Source organism: Doryrhamphus excisus, chromosome 1, assembly GCF_030265055.1.
Source record: "Doryrhamphus excisus isolate RoL2022-K1 chromosome 1, RoL_Dexc_1.0, whole genome shotgun sequence".
Classification (NCBI taxonomy): domain Eukaryota; kingdom Metazoa; phylum Chordata; class Actinopteri; order Syngnathiformes; family Syngnathidae; genus Doryrhamphus; species Doryrhamphus excisus.
In genome coordinates, this window is record NC_080466.1 from 42,759,812 (window position 1) to 42,780,420 (window position 20,609).

A 20,609-nucleotide genomic window follows, 5' to 3' on the forward strand; every position below is an offset into this window, starting at 1 on the left:
TTTTAATGACACAATTAAGGGGAAAACATGGCCGTGTTCACCTATCCGGGGGTAATCAAAGCGCTCCTGCTTATTTTGCAGTCCTTCCGTCTTGCCGCTTATCTGTCATTCACGCATGTGTTTGCGCCACGTAGCGCGTGTTTGAGCCTTACACGGTATTTACTTAACTATTTACAGCGTCTCACGCTTCACCCGGCTGGGTCGCGTCATTAAAAGCGACTTCACAGGGCTGCTCTGGCATCAAACGAGCTGCAGCAAGTGAAACTGACGGGCTTTTTTTTTTTTTTGTGTGTGTTCTCTGCTTTTTGTTTTCCAGGCATCTTAACAATGAGCACGCCCTGGATGACAGGAGCACCGCCCAGTGCCGGGTGCAAATGCAGGTCGTACAACAGCTGGAGCTGCAGGTATTGTTTGCACCTTCCGTTCAAAGACAAAACAAGCTTTTGCATCAAACTTCAGCCACGGGGGTCACCCGGAAAGACACCCCACCGCATCAATTTGTACATCTGCAAAGTAACGAGTCATTAAAAATGTGTTATGAATGCATGACAGCCAGGAAAAGATATACGAGGAGCCTGGAGCTAAGAGGAGAAGATAATTACATTTTGTATATTACTGCGTTTTAAAGTTATTTACGACTCTTTTGCACCAACAATAAAATTCGGAAAAAAATCCTCGCCCAGGTAGGATAGGAACTTGACTGACTTGGAGTTAATTTGCCTGTTTAAAATCCATATTATTTAATACTTGGTCACCAGTGAGCTGTATTTTTAGTTTTATTTTCTGCAAAAGGTCCATAAAATACTCGTATGTGCTAAAGATAAAAGCATGACTCAGGGCCTTGGTGCACACACTGAATACAAGCTGAATAAAATACTAATACATGCAGTATTAATACCTAAAATACTAAAACCTGCAGTAAGAATATTGAAATATGTAACATTTTCTCTATATGAATTTTTTTCTTTATATACTTAATTTTTTAAATTATTTTTAATAATTGTTTTTACTATTTTTTATATATCAGCCACATACCCACTGTTTTATTTATTTAATGCTGTATGCATATTAATCTTTTTAAAATCCTATCATACTAAAACCTGCAGTAAGAATATTGAAATATGTAACATTTTCTCTATATTATTTTTTTTCTTTATATACTTATTTTTTTTTAATTATTTTTAATAATTGTTTTTACTATTTTTTATATATCAGCCACATACCCACTGTTTTGTTATTTTTTTAATGCTGTATGCATATATTTTTTTTTAAATCCTATCATACTAAAACCTGCAGTAAGAATATTGAAATATGTAACATTTTCTCTATATGAATTTTTTTCTTTATATACTTAATTTTTGAAATTATTTTTAATAATTGTTTTTACTATTTTTTATATATCAGCCACATACCCACTGTTTTATTTCTTTAATGCTGTATGCATATTAATCTTTTTAAAATCCTATCATACTAAAACCTGCAGTACGAATATTGAAATATGTAACATTTTCTCTATATGATTTTTTTCTTTATATACTTAATTTTTTTAATTATTTTTAATAATTGTTTTTACTATTTTTTATATATCAGCCACATACCCACTGTTTTGTTATTTTTTTTAATGCTGTATGCATATTAATTTTTTTAAAATCCTATCATACTAAAACCTGCAGTAAGAATATTGAAATATGTAACATTTTCTCTATATTATTTTTTTTCTTTATATACTTATTTTTTTTAATTATTTTTAATAATTGTTTTTATATATCAGCCACATACCCACTGTTTTGTTATTTTTTTAATCCTTTATGCATATTAATTTTTAAAAAATCCTGTCATATGTCATCCTTCCTCGCAGCTAGCGAAAGATAAAGAACGTCTGCAAGCGATGATGACGCACCTTCACGTCAAATCCACAGAGCCCAAAGCTACCCCGCAACCGGTGAGCATGCTCGTCATAAGTCTCTTCTACCCCCCCCCCCCCCTCCCTCCAGTTCTTTTGTTTGTCTTAATTGGCACACATGTATCCATTAATCTGTCCCTCCATCTTCTTATTGTATCTGCTAAATAAAAACAGCTGTTGTCTCCGGGGAAGCCAGTAAATATCATTGGGGCCACATCTGCTGACATCCAAGATTCAATTTGGTGTCAGAGATAAAGTGGATGCACACTTTGTAACAGCTTCGTCGCTGCAGCGGGAGGCAAGCAGAAGTCTGTTTGGCATGGAAGTCGACAGTCGAATCTCAATCGTTATCAAAGCACATTTACAGTAAAACAATATTATTAGTACGTGTCCTGTTACAGATTACAAATATTACACCAAAAAATCTACACATTACTGAAAATATTACTTAAATTGACACATTTTAGGTCACATTTTATAAACGCTGCTGCACACAATTCATTATAATGAAAATGAATTAAGACCAAAAAAAAGTAAATAAAGTAAAAATACTTGGAAATAAAAGAATACAAACTAAAAAAGACTAAGAATGTAGAAAGATTAATTTCAAACTCACATTTCACTTTGACCCAAATGTAGCCGTAAATAGCATTTAGCTACAATGTCTAAACAATCAATCCACAACATAATCAACACAAAAAATGCTTATTCTACATGACAATAAAAAAAATTACAGATATAAAACCATGAACTATTTACAATTTTCACATTTGCAACTGAACTGTGTGTGCACACGTGTGAACATGTTCAAATTTCACTTCTTCACGCAACACGGCGAGATGCCTTTTCACTTCCTGGTTGCTGCAGAGCATTGATTTCGATATTGTTTTGGCTCCAAACTTAACCAACATGCACTCTTCTATTGTGGAGTTGCATCATCACCTTAAAAGATGCAAAAAAAAAAAAAAAAAAAAAAAAGATGCATCACCCAAAAAATCTGTGTTTGGAAGCGTATATTTGGGTTGAAAAAACCCCGTCTTTGGTACCAAATGAGTTAATGTTAAAAAAAAAAAAATACACCCACCAAAAAATAAACACAACACTTTGTTTTTTGCTCAGTACAATGAAAAAATATGACTGGACAAGCATTTGTCAAACATTTTTGTAGACCAAATAAACCTTCACTGTCTGTGAAACCTTTGCAGCATTTCCTGAAAAGATGGCTTTTCAACTGTACTATATCGCCCCCAAATATTGTTCACAAATCTGTCTATATCTGTTGATGAGCATTCATAATTCATAATTCCACTTGCACAGGTGAGCCCTAAGCTGGCCACAATAAAAGGCCACACAATAATTTAATAATTTAATAATAACAATCACATGCTCATACTTTATACCTCCTTGTTTTTGCCTGTTTAGAAGATATTGCTGATATTGACATTATATATAATAATAAAGCTGTATAGGATGGTGGAAATATACACTCATTTATAAGAAAAAAAAATCTAAAAATAGAACTTTAGTTATGCTCAATTGACTTTAGTCCCAGCATTTTTAAATGGGCTGTATGTAATATTAAATATGTCCATATCCCATTCCAAAAACTATGGCCATAGCTAAACATGTAGTCCTTATCGGAGATGGACAACACTTTAACATCGTAAGGGGGGGGGGGGGGGGGGGGGGCTACTCTGTCATGTCTTAGAAGGGACCTTATATCCGTGTGAATGACACTTCTTTCATAGCACCGAGAGCCAAAGATCATTTCACTGCAGGGCATGAATTCCAAATCACACACACACTCACACACACACACACACACACACACACATACACATAAATGCACAATAGACGAGCAGGAGCGGCGGCTCTCATCACGCTGTGCAGCTTGGATCATTTATTTACAGACGCCTATTGATGTGCAGGGGCTACATGTGCGTCTCGTCTCTACAGTAGCAGTCAACACAGAGTGCCTGGAGACAACAAAAGGCTGTCTGTTAAAGCTGTCCTTGTGTCACACGCTGATTGTGTAGATTAGATTTATAAAAAAAAAAAAAAAAAGTGGTCTGTGACACAAAGACATTTGTATATTAAAAGTGGTTGAGGTGGCAGATAGCATCTTGAGTTCACTACCCCCCCCCCCTCGCTCTCTCTCTCTCTCTCTCTCTCTCTCGCTCACTGTGAGAATGGCAGATCGCCCCGCTAACAACCTCAAGGGGACCAAGCGAGGGGGTTTTATTCAAATTTATTTGCAAAAGTTACTAATGCAATCTCGCTACGAAGCGTTGGCGTGGCGGACAGGTCGAGTCCACACGTCCAAGTCCACAGTAATTGCTTGTTTCTGTGTTGTTGCATATAATAAAAGCGCGTATAAGTAGTAGCCGGCTGCCATAAGAAAGCAGCCAATTGTAAGCTCAGATTCTGTTATAATTAAAGCAAACTGATAGTGTGCATATGGAGCATCAAATGAATGGGATTGGTTTTATTCGTGTAAGATGGATGAGGTAGGGGCCTCCAAACAAATGCGACGCATTATTAATGCGCGTGTGCGCGCGCACGTGCTCGTGTCACTAAGCATTCTTGTCAGAAATCTGACCTTTTACGCCATACATAATTGAGGAGGGACTTTTTGTTTATTTTCTTTAGCAGCTTGCCGAGTCAAAGCCAGTATAATTAGATCACCAATTACCATTTAATTAATTTCAGTCTGAAGTCTCATTTTGTCTGGGCGCTGGAGTGAGTCCAAATGGGGAGACAAACAAAGGCCAGGCTATTACCAGCCTGTCTGGCCTATTGTTGCAACCTCTCTGTGTTTATGGCCGGGGAATATGGATGAAACCAGAAACAAAGCCTGCTAATCCCCACAAAGAGAAGTCAACACGGCGGCGGCAGCGGCGGCGTTACGGTGATCGCATTGTGTCCAAAGCGTGATTTATTTCCTTCGTGATTTACAGTAACGCTCCTTTTTGCTCCTGGCGGGGAACGTACTTTGTCGCTAACGTGGGCTGTGTCAATTCCCTTGTAAACACAATGAGTGTTTATGTCTTTGATTTAGAAGATAAATAAAATGGAAAATATTATAAAAATATTGTGAATTCTATTTTCTCAAAATTGCATTAATTTGCAATTTTTTTATATTTTTTTTAATTTTTTTTTTTTTTTTTTTTACAAATTTACAATTTTAAATACAAATTTAGACCAATTTAAAGAAGCTATGTATATGTGTCATAGGTTTTCCTGCCCGGTACTAGCTAGCTATACAAGGGTCATGCGCAAATGTTCAACCAGAATGGATGCCCTGCACAGGCCGCCCCCGCCCCCCCTCCCCCAGCTGCTTGAAGCCATGCTATACCTTCGTTTCGTAGCACTCGCCGTAATGACTTTACATTGTAGCCATTATCACTTAGCGAGGTCGTCTTCCGTAGTTCAGAAGCAGGACTTGTTCCTCGTCAGATCACCTCCATAAGCGTCTCCTTAACAGATAAGAAGGTCCCATGTTGGCCAGTCCTGTTGGGGTTTAAGACCCTCACGGTGAAAGGATGAGATGGGGGGTATTGTCCAAAGACACAAAAGATGAAACAAAGCTGCCCGAAACAGGAAGGTGTTAATGGGCCCGGCGGTGAGAAGCAGGGACAGGCGAGGGGGCTGAGAATGAAGAATGGCCGATGGTTGATGTCCGTGTTTAAAACCTCGGTGCGGTTCGCCGGGAAGGATGAACTGAGTTTGTTTGCTTTTTTTCCCTGCAGCTCAACTTGGTGTCCAACGTCACGTTGTCCAAGTCGGCCCTTCCCGAAGCCTCTCCTCCGCTGAGCCTGCCCCAGACCCCCACCACACCCACAGCGCCGCTCACGCCCCTGTCCCAGACTCACTCTGTCATCACGGCGAACAACCTCCACAGCATGGGCCCCATGCGACGGCGTTACTCTGAAAAATACAACATGCCCATCTCTCCAGGTACTCACGTGTACTTTTGGCATGAATGACCTTCACTGAATTATCTGTTCCATTATTGAAGTATATTGATGATATGAATGAATCTTAGGTATAGCGGGGGGGGACCCAAAACCCTGTAATTGCATCCTGTAAAATAATTTATTCATGTGCTGTTTACAAAATACTCACACAATAGTTTAAATACTTTGGAAACCCCATAAAAGTAGTTTCGTGTCCACTGCCATCGCACATGTTATTTGCATGGGAAGCACCTTGAACGTCTTCTGTTGGACTTCTAACACACGAGCGAGAAAGGCCTAATGACTTTAACAATAACTTTAAATTCGAGTATGTATTCATATCTATAAATCGCATGATGTCCAAATATCCAATCATCCAATCCAGTTCGTTTTTTTATATTTTATGTTGCTCCTACTTTGGAATAAATTTGGCTTACCGACTCGTTGCTGTTAATGGGCTCGCCTCGCCCCAGCAGTTCTCCTCACGAGGCTCTTCTGTTTTGCTGTGTGTTTTTTTTTTCTAGCATCCCCGCCTCCCCCCACATACATACAATGCTACTGTATGACTAGCTAGCGTGCAGTAGGTGCTGAACCAATGCACAGAGTGAACTCTCTTCCTGCCTGTTTGATGCACATGGCAATATACAGAGGCCGGCAAAATGAGAGAGTATGTTTTTGTTTATCGTGTGAGGAAGAAATGTTGTCTCGTTTTCATCTCACAAGACTCCTACTTAACACTGCAAAAATATTACCGTATTTTCCGGACGATAAGTCGCACTTTTTTTCATAGGTCGGCTGTTCCTGCGACTTAAAAATGAAAAAAGTGTTTATGTTACGTAAACACTGGACACCTTTTCTTTCATTCATTCATTCATTCATTTTCTACCGCTTTTCCTCACGAGGGTCGCGGGGGTGCTGGAGCCTATCCCAGCTGTCTCCAGGCGAGAGAGAGCGGGGTACACCCTGGACTGGTGGCCAGCCAATCACAGGGCACATATAGACAAACAACCATTCACACTCACATTCATACCTATGGACAATTTGGAATCGCTAATTAACCTAGCATGTTTTTGGAATGTGGGAGGAAACCGGAGTACCCGGAGAAAACCCACGCATGCACGTGGGAGAACATGCAAACTCCACACAGAGATGGCCGAGGGTGGAATTGAACCCTGGTCTCCTAGCTGTGAGGTCTGTGCGCTAACCACTAGACCGCCGTGCCGCCCGGACACCTTTTCTGTTCATGTTTATTTTTCATGTAGCTGAATAACCATCATGTTAGCATGTTAGCATACCTATTCAGCCTGTTCTCTATTCTTTTATTAATGTTAGAACTTGCCTCGGTCAAGTAGTTAGTAAAATAAATTACCCGCAAAAAATGCGACTTATAGTCCAGAAAATACGGTATATATTTTGAGTTTTATTTCTGCTGTAAAATTAAATTCCCTTGTCAGGCGTTTAGTCATGACGTGTCATATTCGTGTCACATGACTCATTAACATAATTCCATGACAACAATTTGTTTTCTCATTGCAGATCTCAGTCAGAACAAAGAATTTTACATGAACGCAGACGTCAGACCGCCTTTCACGTACGCCTCGCTCATAAGACAGGTAAGGGTTTATTTGGTCTTCTTTGGGAGTTTCCAGTAGTTAAAAAAAAACCTTTTAGTTTTTCTGCATCATTTTTTTTAATGATTGGATTTGGACTTTAAGTCAAATGATTGCATGCGTATGAGATTGGGAAGAAAAAAAACATGCAGATGACAATTCCATTTGATGAAGCATTTCAGTGATTAGAACCAAATTCATTTCACACAACAGTAAGGACGGACCTGTTTTAAGAATGCCACTCAATTATCGCCGGGCCGCAGTAATCTGGGATCTCAGGAATTAATCTGAGCCGACCATAATTGCTGCCCTGTAATCTGCCTGAGAACTGTTTTTTTCCGCCTGTCCTTTATTTTGCACCCACAAAAGGAAATGTATTCAAATCTGCCATTTTGAATAAAAAGTGCAGCAGACTTGCATAAAGAGCCGGTACTCTTTTCACTGCCATTTTGTCCTGTGTTCTTCTTCTGAGAACACACACACATACACACGCACACACACACACACACACACACACACAACCTGACTGTCGTCTTGTGAATTATTAACCTCTTTGTGAACGAAGCAACATTTGAAATGTTTGTTTCTGTCACCGTTCTTCACTCAGGCCATCCTGGAATCGCCTGAAAAGCAGCTAACACTAAACGAAATCTACAACTGGTTCACACGAATGTTTGCATATTTCAGGCGCAACGCAGCAACGTGGAAGGTAATGTTTTTCCACTTCCTTCTACTTCCTACTTCCTAAATAACATCCAGTATTTACACAATTCTATTTCAGGAAAATAATACACAATAATGACATTCTTGTTCTTACTGTGATGTTTGTACTGTTCTGTACATTTCACCGAGCCTCAAGTGAACACCAAGATGCAAAATTAAATATAACATACAAACTTTATTTATAAAGCCCTTTAACAACAACCACAGTGAAAAGCGAACATCAGAAGTAAGTCAAATATCGGGAAACATAAGACTGAAATATAAGAAAATACCGTATTTTCCGGACTATAAGTCGCACTTTTTTTCATAGGTTGGCCGTTCCTGCGACTTATACTCCAGAGCGACTTATAAATGAAAAAACTGTTTATGTTACATAAACACTGGACACCTTTTCTGTTTGTTTATTTTTTGTTTAGCTGAATAACCATTGTGTTAGCATATCTTACACCTATTCTTTTATTGTTAGAACTTTCCTTCCAAGATGACGTAATGTCTGTTTTGCTCAAGTAGTTTGTAAATTAAATTACCCGCAAAAAATGCGACTTATACTCCAGTGCGACTTATATATGTTTTTTTTCTACCGAATTATGCATTTTTGGCCTTGTGCGACTTTTACTCCGGAGCGACTTATAGTCCAGAAAATACAGTATACGCAGTTTAATTCATAATTGTGGAAATCGTTCTTTCAAACGACGATTGGGTTTGGTTAAATGCTAGCCGGTGGGGGTGTGGGCTTGTATTTTTTGGTTTAAAAAATGTAACATAAGTTGATGTTGTAAATGCAATAATAATGTATAACAGAATACGAATAATGTATGTTTTTTTGTAATGTTTTTTTCTACCTAATTATGCATTGTTGGCCTTGTGCGACTTATACTCCGGAGCGACTTATAGTCCAGAAAATACGGTATATACTTTATACAGTTTGAACATTGGAAAAAGTAATATAAAAAATATAAATACTATATATACACATATTAAAATGTCAAATTTATAAATACGTCTACAGCGCACACACTATTTCCAAGTCCATTGGACTTGTCTAATACAATGTGTAGTCAATCAACCTTACATACATACATGTGAATTATGTCTTATGTCTCTTTATTATGTCTTATTATCTCTTAAGAATCCCAACTAATTTTTGTTAATTTTAGTCATGATTTTTTGACCCCTCCAACTCTGATGATACCGAAAGTAGCTTTCGCATATAAACAGTATGATCGCAACTAAATATTATTTTTGCATTCGATTAATCGAAAGTAATGACTTCGGCCTTAGACGGTCACCAAGATAATAGGTCTCCTTCCTTGGATGAATAAGGAAATATTAATAATATTTGTGAGGCTGAATCATTTTTTTTATTAAAAAAATCAAAATAATTGTTGATTAGTCGGTGAGTCGATTAATCATCGATGCGTTGATTAATTGTTGCAGCGCCAATGACATTCACCAGGGACTTATTTGGCCAATAACTAAGCAATTCCACACTGGATTCTAATCTCACGCGATCCGTCGGAAAGAAATCTTCTATTTTTGCAATGTCATGTTCCCAATGCCAAGATGTTGACTGATAGGAGCTTTTCTTGTTCTCTTTGTTTCTACACCAACTGTAGAATGCAGTCCGCCATAATCTTAGTCTTCACAAGTGTTTTGTGCGAGTAGAAAACGTAAAAGGGGCCGTGTGGACAGTGGACGAAATAGAGTTCCAAAAGAGACGGCCTCAAAAGATCAGTGGGTAGGTTTGCCCCGTTTGACTTCGGGATCTAGCGTGGGTCTTCCTGTCCGTCGCCCGATGGGAAGAGACTGCCACCGCCGCCTCCATCTATCCATCCATTGTGTGTGTGCCATATCGTCTGAGGTCCCTGCTTGCTTTTGGCGTGCCCCCCCCCCACTCCCCTTCACGTGCTCTCAGAAGGCTTTTGGTGATGCCCCATAACCCCACAGTGGCTTTGGCTTGTTTTCATTGTGATCCTCACGCCTCTCCCCCCCTTCCTCCCTGTGTGTGTGTGTGTTTATGTCCGTCATCTGTCTCGTGGCACGCTGCATCCGCATCTGGCTGCTCCCGCTGGTTCGCTTTCCCAGGGTGCCGTTCGCACCAACCTTTCCCTGCATAAGTGCTTTGTGAGAGTAGAGGATGAGTTTGGGTCCTATTGGACCGTTGATGATGAGGAGTTTAAGCGCGGCCGACACATACAGAGAGGCCGCCCTCGGAAATACGCCGCCGATGAGCCGCTCGTACAGTAAGCACTTCCGCCTGCCACGCCGCGAAACCCCCCCCCCACCCTTGCATGTCCCCCCATCACGCATTCATCCATCATGCTTTAGCTTCCATCAGCTTATTGTTGCTTCCATTGTGTTGCTGTGTGCCGTTTAAAAGCTGCGCTACGCTCGTTGCTGCAGCAGTAAATGTATTTTGTTCTCATACAAAGTGCATCGATTTCTTATTAGCAAATATGATACATTGCATGCAAGGTGAGACATAAGCCTGCGGCTGTAATTTCATTTTTCTGTTTGCAGGAGTCCGGCACTGGTGAAGAATATTCAGACTAGCTTGGGCTACGGTCCGACTTTCTCCGCTGCCTTCCAGGTACAAATAAGAACCTTAAGAAGCAATTTGAGAAGTAATGCAAATAAAAACATCCTGTTCCACTTCATTTTGGGCAGGATGTATTTGTATAAAAAAAAACATTTAAAAGTGAGTGATGGCCACCTGAGTACGTGCTGACAACTCTCTTCCGTTCCGCATTTAATGCTTCGGGCCTGCCTGCGTTTCAGGCTTCAATGGCAGAGAACAACATACCTCTATACACAAGCGCTTCCATTGGGAGTCCCACCCTCAACTCGCTGGCCAACGCCATCCGCGAGGAGATGAATGGGGCGATGGACCATGGAAACAGCAACGGCAGTGACAGCAGCCCGGGACGCTCGCCCCTGCCAGCTATGTGAGTGGCAACCGCAATCACACAGTCCATGCCAACCGTAGAGCGTCAGCCCCTCTGGGATTTCACTGCTGGCTTTTTATTTGGGGGGGGGGGGGGGGGCTTAAAATGCCACACTATGTTTTGGAGCTTTTGGTTTTTTGTTTTTTTTTACAACAGCACCACATCATGTTGAAATTTTTATGAATTTCTGGCCAACATTTGAGGCTGCACGGCGGTCGAGTGGTTAGTGCGCAGACCAAGGTTCAATTCCACCCTCGGCCATCTCTGTGTGGAGTTTGCATGTTCTCCCCGTGCATGCGTGGGTTTTCTCCGGGTACTCCGGTTTCCTCCCAAAAACATTCCAAAAACATGTTGGGTTAATTAGCGACTCCAAATTGTCCATAGGTATGAATGTGAGTGTGAATGGTTGTTTGTCTATATGTGTCCTGTGATTGGCTGGCCACCAGTCCAAGGTGTACCCCGCTTCTCGCCCGAAGACAGCTGGGATAGGCTCCAGCAAAAAAAAACTTGAGAAAAACAAAATAAGCTTTAAAAAGTGAACGTTGAAATAAGTCGCTGAGTTATCATTAAAAATTATAATCATACACAGAATGTTGTTATTATAGGATCTTTAGGATTAGTGTATTTCGCTAGTACCATTAGCTGTTTTCATGAGGAGAAACCTATCTAAACACCATTAAGTGTTTATATAGGTGTTAGCATGTTAGCAGTAGCATGCTAAAAGTAGCATAGTATAATTTTTTGACATGTTGGTCAGTGTTAAATCACACTTAGCTCTACATATGCTGGGTGTTGCATGTTAATGTTAGCATGCTAAATGTTAGCATGCTAACATTAGCATAGTCAGATTTTTATCGCAGTGATTACTTATTGAACAAGAGAAGATGAGGTGCTATCATCACACGTCCACAGCTCAGTATATGTCAGTATACTATGCAAGGAAGTACCTGATGACGTGGGTGGGCCACGCAGGGCCACATACGCGTGTTTGAGTGCTACTAAGGGACAAATTCATTTTGGCCGAAATGACAATCGTTGGCCACTGTATTCGGTGGAAAAAGTAAACAATGTGCTGGAGCGGGATAAATAAATGGATGACACTGGATCTTGGGTGGGGTCATGACCTCGGTTGTGGCTAGAAAAGGAAACTCCACCTATTCCACGTTTCTGTCAGCAGAGCAGCAGAGGAAAAAAAAGACCACATCTTATTCTACCGAATGAAAGATTATGAACTTTGTTGTTGGTTACGTAGAATCACACAATTCACTTTCATGTAAATACTTTTCCACTGCCAGACCGCTGTTGGCTCCAACACGGTGAAACACGAGCCGTAACACATTCGGCGGCGCGGAGGAGCTGCTTAAAGAAAAATAGCACTAAAGCACAATTAGCCTGGAGGACATCATTCAAAGTTCTTGTGTTGGAAATTTGCGGTTGGCCTGCAAAAACCACAGCTCCCCGTTCACTTGTTGAGTGGGAGTGTCTGCTAAGTTGTTTGAAGCTTAAAATAATACAGCACACGCTGCATGCGTTCCAGATGTGGGGGCAGACCACTCGTGTGCAGTGCGGGAAGACGAGGGGATGGCCTCCTGAAATTTTGCCTGCAAAAAAAAAAAAAAAAAAAAGGTGCAGGAATAAGCTCAGGGCCAACTGGAGGAAAGTGCCACCCCTTATCACAGCGAACATGGCTGTGAGCGTGGCTGTGGAACAGGAAAGGCAGAAACAGGATGGGTGTGCTGGCCTAAAGGCAGCCTGCTTCTCCCTTTGCCCTGCTGTGTCTCGCTTTAGGCTGGTGGACCCCCCCCCCCCCACACACACACACATAATTATGTATATGCTTGTGCTAGGACATTTTATATATTTTTATTATTATTATTAAATAGTTATTATTAATAAAAAATATTATTATAAAATTATTATTATTATTAAATAGTTATTATTAATAAAAAATATTATTATAAAATTATTTATAATTAAAATTATTTATTTTTATTATTTTATTATTTTATTTATTTAATTTTTATTCATAAAGTAGAGCCCTCTCCTCTGACAGAATTTTTTTGGTTTGTATTGACTTTTTAGTATTTATAAAACTGCAACTCACACAAACTAAAGTGGCGTAAATCCACATAATCGCTTCCAGAACCCCCAAAATTACGAGTAAACACAGTTTCTAAAAAAAATATAGTAGATTTACACAACCAGTCAAAAGTTTTCGAACAAAGTCAAGTCGTTAAAGTCAAGTGGATAAGTGGTTATGAGCTGTTATGAGCTCTTTTCAAGTCAATACGGCCAGAAAAGAAGCTTTGTTAATGCTTTTGTGTTTTTTAGAGGGTTTTATAGGCTAATCAACAACAAATTAGCCCAAATTTCCTTGGCAGAGGTAATAAATATCCATGCTTGTGGATGTTTCCTTTAACTGGGAATCCTTGATAGAAAATATTATTGAAAATAAATTAATGATTTTTTTGTCGCTTGTTTCAATAATTCAAGGGCTGCACGGCGGTCGAGTGGTTAGCGCGCAGACCTCAGAGCGAGGAGACCAGGGTTCAACCCCAATTCTGTGTGGAGTTTGCATGTTCTCCCCGTGCATGCGTGGGTTTTCTCTGGGTACTCCGGTTTCCTCCCACATTCCAAAAACATGCTAGGTTAATTGGCGACTCCAAATTGTCCATAGGTATGAATGTGAGTGTGAATGGTTGTTTGTCTATATGTGCCCTGTGATTGGCTGGCCACCAGTCCAGGGTTTACCCCGCCTCCCTCTGGCCCGAAGACAGCTGGGATAGGCTCCAGCACCCCCTGCGACCCTCGTGAGGTAGAAAATGAATCAATGACTGATTCAATAAGTAGCACAAAGTAAGAAAAGGAACTCAACACGTTTACTTCAAAGAACGGTTGTCAACTTACGACGCTAAATCCGTCCAAATCAGCAGTGAAATCAAATCAGGGTGAGTTCCCTCAACATCCAGATGAGAATCAGGTACGGAGGGAAGCTAATTATAAGCAAAGTGTTGAATCAGCATGCAGTTCAATAGCGCGGTGATAACAATTTCATGTGTGCCTTGCAGCCACAGACTCGGGCCCGAGGCAACAGCACTTGTGGGGTTACTTTGATGTGAAAATGATAGAAAAGCTGACTTTACTTCTTCTTTTATCATTTACACCAAAATATGTCAGCTCATTAACATACGGTGTGATTGTCTAAGCTGGGGTGGGCCCGGTAGCCCCCTCGTCGCTGCGGTTAAATGAGCCTGGTGCTCGGCGGCGACAACAGCAGACTGGCACCGCAGGTTAGAGTCCCAAGTCCCCTGCAGCTGCTCCTAATGTTTTTTTCCTGTTTTCTGCCACAGCTCGTCGATGCCGCTGCCGCCGCCCCTGCCCCCCGCCCCCCCATGCACGACGCGCTTTATTCCTGCTCTGTTTCTGTAATGAGAAATTTGGCACATCTCATCTCTTTAGCGGCTCTTTTGCCCAGACTGTGAGCTGGAGGGGGGGCGGGGGGGGGCTCGTGTTTTTGCCTTGTTTACAAGTGACAGCGTTATTATTCTCGTAAGGGGGCTGTGTTTCTTATCTGCGCCGCTGCTCTCTTTGCGCGCCTCTCCTGCCAGCGCTTTTCTTCCTTTATTGACACTTGCTGGAAAATCTGCATTAATTGTGGAGTTTAAAGCGCGCATGCTGGCGTCTGAGCGCCGTGTTTGCTTGAAGTTGATTAATGATAGAAGCCGGCTCGGGGTCATCCTCTGGAGACCCTTCTCGCAGGTTGTGCATGTTAACGAGCAGGAAGGGGAACACACAGCGCGCCGCTGATCAGCCGCCACCAGGAGGCTGACAACGGTAGCCCAAGTCGCTCTCCGCAGAGTCCATTCTCTCCCGTCCGCGTCTCGCGTTGTTAATCTTCCTCGTTTATCAATTCTAAGTGAATACGGTTGCCGTGAAAATAAAAAGCCTGGAGCTGTGCCTGCACTGAAATACCGCAAAAGAAAGCTGAAACTATCATCAGCTCCGGCGAGGCTTCTCGTTGGAGCCTCCTGGATACCAGGCATTTGTTTTTGTTCCCGTTTATTCCTTTACAAATCACAGTACAAGTGAATGCAGTTAGCAATTAGCTTTAGCATAGCACCATTTTTGTCATTGTCATTAGTTTTAATGACATTAGTTGTCATTAGTTTTGGCAGCCAAGTAGTGCTATCATGCTAGGTTTAACATGCAAACGTTAGCATTGCTAACATAGCTGTTTTCATGAGGAGAAACCTATATAAACACCATTAAGTGCTACCGTTAAGTGTTTATATTGGTGTTAGCATGTTAGCAGTAGCATGCTAAAAGTAGCATAGTGGAATTTTTTGACATTTTTGTCAGTGTTAAAACACACCTAGCTCTCTACACATGCTGTGTGTTTCATGTTAAAGTTTGTATGTTATCATTGTGAGCATGTTAATGTTAGCATGCTAACATTAGCATAGTAACATTTTTATCTATTTTCATTACTTTTAACTTTGACGCTTTGTGCTATCATGCTAGGTTTAGCATGCTAACATTAGCATAGTAGCATTATAGCTGTGTGTGTATATATATGTATCTATATGTATATATAACTAGATATAGATGTAGATATACGTGTATATATATATATACGTATATACGCATATACAGTATATAGTCTCTGTATAGTATACTGTATATACAGTCTCCACAGTATATAGTCTCTGTTTAGTATACTGTATATACGTAGATATATAGATAGATATACACAGCTATAATGCTACTGTGCTAATGTTAGCATGTTCAACCGAGCATGATATATCTATTTATAGATATACACAGCTATAATGCTACTATGCTAATGTTGGCATGCTAAACCAAGCATGATATTTCTATATATAGATATCGATATAAACAGCTATAATGCTACTATGCTAATGTTAGCATGCTAAACCGAGCATGATATATCTATATATAGATATCGATATACACAGCTATAATGCTACTATGCTAATGTTAGCATGCTAAACCGAGCATGATATATCTATATATAGATATCGATATACACAGCTATAATGCTACTATGCTAATGTTAGCATGCTAAACCGAGCATGATATATCTATATATAGATATCGATATACACAGCTATAATGCTACTATGCTAATGTTAGCATGCTAAACCGAGCATGATGGCGCAAAGCGTCAATGTTAAAAGTATGAAAATAGATAAAAATGTTACTATGCTATAGATATATATATATATATATATATATATATATATATATATATATATATATATATATATATATAGATTGATATAGATATACATAGATATATATATAGATATATTCATCACATACTTGCGCTGTTGCAGGCATCATCACATCAAGGAGGAACCACTAGACCCGGAGGACCACGAAGGGCCCCTGTCCCTGGTCACGACAGTCAATCACAGTCCAGATTTCGACCACCACAGAGATTACGACGACGACCAGGTCCACGACGACATGCTGTGAGAGCTCAGCGGCCGAGGCAGTCGCCGCCATGAACTGCGATCTCACGGCCGCCGAAGGCGAAATTCGCCAAGTAACTTTTTAGTGCCATAACAACACATCGCAACACGAGAGTCCCCACTTTTTACTTTATGTCAAGACAAGCCTGCTTTCTTCGTTTGGTACGTGGCGACATGTTCGCTGTCGGAGATGAGGGACCAAAAGGGGGCGGACACCCTCGCCACACAGCCAGGGAGGCGGACTGTGATGATATGCCCCCTTCCCCGCTGCCCCTTATACACCCCCCCACCCTCCACCGCCACACAATTGAGGACTCCGAAACTTGACAGAGACCAAGTGAGTGGCGTGTCATTTCCATGGATGTGCGTTCACTGCCTTCTACACTTTGCTTGGAGTCCATCTACTGTGAGTTATTTTTTTTGTTGGGGGGGGGGGGGGGGGGGGGGTCGTTCTTCAATGTCAACATAACGTGTCTTTCCATCGGTCAATGCTGATATTGATGTTGTGTCTTTTATTTTTTTTTCTGAAAACTCATCAGACCTCATGTCCGTGCTGTGGAGATTGTGTGTGTGTGTTTTGCACTTGATGATGAATGTTTATGATTTCCTTTATGTTCTTCCAAAACACACATGAAGCAGAATGTGTCATTTATTCTGGAATAAAAAAAAAAAAACATGCACCCTGACTATTCACCACCTCGGCGCACCCCCTCAGCGCACCGCCGCGCCCACCCTCGCTGCACTGGCAGCAGTCATGTAATGAAGGCGCTCTCCACGCATCAGTGAAGCCTAATTTAAGATGCAAATGAATGACAGAGGAATCATACAGGTTATGATTTATCCTTATGACATTACACTTGGAGCAGCCTCTCACGGCCGAGCGTGTCGAGCTGCAACACAATTTCTGATCACTTACAAGCGGCGGGCGGCTTAGCCAGAGAAAATGAAAATGTCAGGTGTGCACAGGCCAGATCATAATTTAGAACGACTAATTGTGATACCTGAATGCAGCCGTCATTGTCCATCAGATGGGGGGAGTTCAACTTCAACTTTTCATTTATTCGGTCACATGACTTTTTCATTAATAATTGCACACCAAATGTGTGTTTTCTGCCATGAAGGGAAAGACTTACAATAAGACCTAGAGGTGTCCTGATCCAATATTTATAATAGATATCGGGCAAATATCAGAAAAAAGTACACAAACTAAAGCCACAGATATAATATGTCCATTTTTTATGTCCAAGTGTATGCATACAATAAAAACTTACCTGAAATATATCAGAAGGTCGTACTTTTTACACATAAACTACACATTAAACAGGCTGAAAAGCATAATTAGTGTCCTAATTATAATTGTTAGTGTCCTAACAACTATAGTTGCACATTACTTACAGACACAAAGTCTCCAAAACTATTAGAAAGTATTCCGTAATTTTAAAAAAAAGCATTCGGTAAACATTCGATTTGTGTACCTAATTGCGTCACAAGCTTAACTCAATGAATTAGCGTTAGCAAACCACCACAACACTTTACACCAGTAAATTAGAAAGTAGAATTCAATGAGGCAACTTGAGAAAAATGGCAAAAAATTAGTCAAAATACGAACAGAAAACTTATAATCTATGCCTTGCAATTGATTACCAGTTACCCAATTACTTCGAAGTGAAAATGTTGTATCAGGACACCCCTAACAACACCTAACAATTGCACATTCCATCTTTTCCTAGCCATAAGGAAGCACAGTAGAGAACACGGACGGGAGAATCCGCATCCACTTCCAATTCCCTCTCAGCCAAAATGGGCTTTAAAAAAAGTCCGACTTCAAACCAACGACTTCTAATCGTTTCTTATTTATTACGACCAGCTGCTTTATTTGGCTCGTGAATTATTGATGTTTTTGACTACCAAAGAGAGAGTACAGAATCAATGATGTGTGTTCCATGTAAAAGCAGATCAGGCCAAAAATGGCTCCCATTTTTGTTTTTTTTTTCCCCTCTCCTGTTGGATGGTCTCAAACTAAAAGTACAGCTTCGGTGACCAAAAGTGAGAGTCCATTCCGAATTAATGCAGACTTTGTTTTTGGGCTAATGAGCGAGTAAAAAAAAAAAGTGGAAATATGGCGAACACGACTAATGTGAAATGGATTCTTGACTTCAACTGGACCACACAATGATCCCATGTTTGTGTTTTTGAATGATTGTATGCCTCATTTTCTGTGTTTTCACTGTCTTGGTTGGGGTCCCACTTTCCACTTTCCACTCTCACATTGACAAGACGTCATGATTGTGTTTTAAAATTCTGTATTACTTTTTATATTAAAAAAAAAAACACTCCTGTCAACTAATACGCCGGGTACAAGGTACTTTGTGGCAGTTATTGGTATCGCTTTCTAATTTTACTACTAGGGCAAATCCGGCTGTGGGATGGGTCAGTGCCGGTCGGGCTGGGATCGTGAGAACCGACCCCCCCAGGAAAGACGACGCTGGTCAATTACATCATCTGAAGCATGTGTGGCATTTCTGCAAACATTTCTAAAGATAACGGCATGAGAAATGGCTCGACATGGGGGAATCATTCATTGGCTTCCACTCGGTTCTTGTCGTGCATGATCCTGTAGGAAGAAAATCCTGAAAAAGATTTGTCTTCAAGGTTCCGTCATTCATTTTTCCAAAGAAGCAGCGCTCCTTCTGTTTTTATGTGGCGGTTTTTCGGGCACTCGATGACGTTTTTGACTTCACGCTGTTGTTTTATCTTCACGTATCAGCAACGAGAGCAGCTGCTGCGCTGAACGTTTACTTGCTTTTCTGAAAGAAAACCATCAAGGCGAGATATGCGGGGGTTAGGGGGAAGGAGGGGTATTGCCCCGAATTTTTTGGATTTCCAACTGTAATATAAAAGACAGACTTTTCTCTGTTATCAACTTAAGGCTTTTTGTACAGACGTCTCCCTTTTTCGTGTTTTTCTACTCCCTTTTGATGGTCCGACCACTGCCTCCCGTGGCCATGACATGTGAAACATTAGTAAAAGCCACACACGTGTATTTGCTCTTTTTAAGCTACGGAGACGTGTTGCATGACAAAGCCCTGGCTCCTTAGAATTCCAGTGATCAGTAATAATATAAGGGTGATATTTTATATGGAGTTAATATGGGGGAAAAAGATGAAAAATATGCAGTGCCAAGATGTAAAAGATGTAAAGATTATTGTTAAATATTATCTTTTTTTTGGTTTTGTTTTATGTTTAAAAGGAAATTATTCACTCGTGCATCAAAATGTGCCCTTGTCATTCAAAAGTTTTCTTAAGAAGCCATCGTTCCATCCACCGTGTCTGCCATTGCATCGGACTCCAACTCGCTTCCCTTTTATGCAGACGATGAGTGGAAGTGGAGCCGCCATGTTCTTCTCATCCATTTTTTCTTTGTTTTTTTAAGATGTGCTATGTTGTTTCATTTTCTTGTTTATTTTTTTTTAGAGGAATATTCTTGCGTTTCTCTTCCATGAGTGTGTAACGTCATCATTCCTTGTCTAAACTGATGCAGACCACTCGTGTAGTCAGTCCAACCACTGACGTGAGCATTCGAAACATGCAATAAAATGCTGGTTGTTAAGATGGTTTCCTCTTGTTGCTTCTGTTTTTCGGGCAGGGGAGGCACACCCACACTTTTCATGATGAAAAAATAAATAAATGTTAATATTTGTCCATTGAACTGCATGTTCTGCTTGATTCATATCATTTTTTTACCATTTTATTATGGAATAATTGCTGTATTTGCACATTTCCTGATCAAATACAAGGCAGAATCCTAATCTCTTCTCGATATAAGCCCCGCCCAATAATAATAATAACAATAATAATATTACAACTATTATTATATTAATATTATTAACAACAATATGAATATAATAATAGTAATATTATTATTATTAACAACATTCTTATTATTATTATTAGTCATTATTTTTATTTTTATTTTT

General features: G+C 40.3%; 1 protein-coding gene across 8 annotated transcripts in view; it reads left to right on the plus strand.

Annotated features, from left to right (window-relative positions):
- The window catches only part of foxp1b (forkhead box P1b), a 166,560-nt gene extending 146,291 nt beyond the window's left edge, over window positions 1-20,269 (plus strand). For 3 of the 8 annotated variants that reach the window (XM_058087405.1, XM_058087397.1, XM_058087414.1), the window contains 9 exons: window positions 317-404; window positions 1,859-1,942; window positions 5,653-5,860; window positions 7,396-7,472; window positions 8,077-8,178; window positions 9,809-9,930; window positions 10,713-10,782; window positions 10,971-11,137; window positions 16,495-20,267. In XM_058087405.1, the coding sequence (XP_057943388.1) occupies window positions 317-404; window positions 1,859-1,942; window positions 5,653-5,860; window positions 7,396-7,472; window positions 8,077-8,178; window positions 9,809-9,930; window positions 10,713-10,782; window positions 10,971-11,137; window positions 16,495-16,636 (1,060 nt within the window). In that variant the 3' untranslated portion in view covers window positions 16,637-20,267. Of the gene's footprint in view, window positions 1-316; window positions 405-1,858; window positions 1,943-5,652; window positions 5,861-7,395; window positions 7,473-8,076; window positions 8,179-9,808; window positions 9,931-10,277; window positions 10,436-10,712; window positions 10,783-10,970; window positions 11,138-16,494 lie in introns of those variants that run through there. The other 5 variants (XM_058087423.1, XM_058087431.1, XM_058087439.1 and 2 more) reach the window with 3 other exon arrangements.
- Window positions 20,270-20,609: the final 340 nt, after the last annotated feature.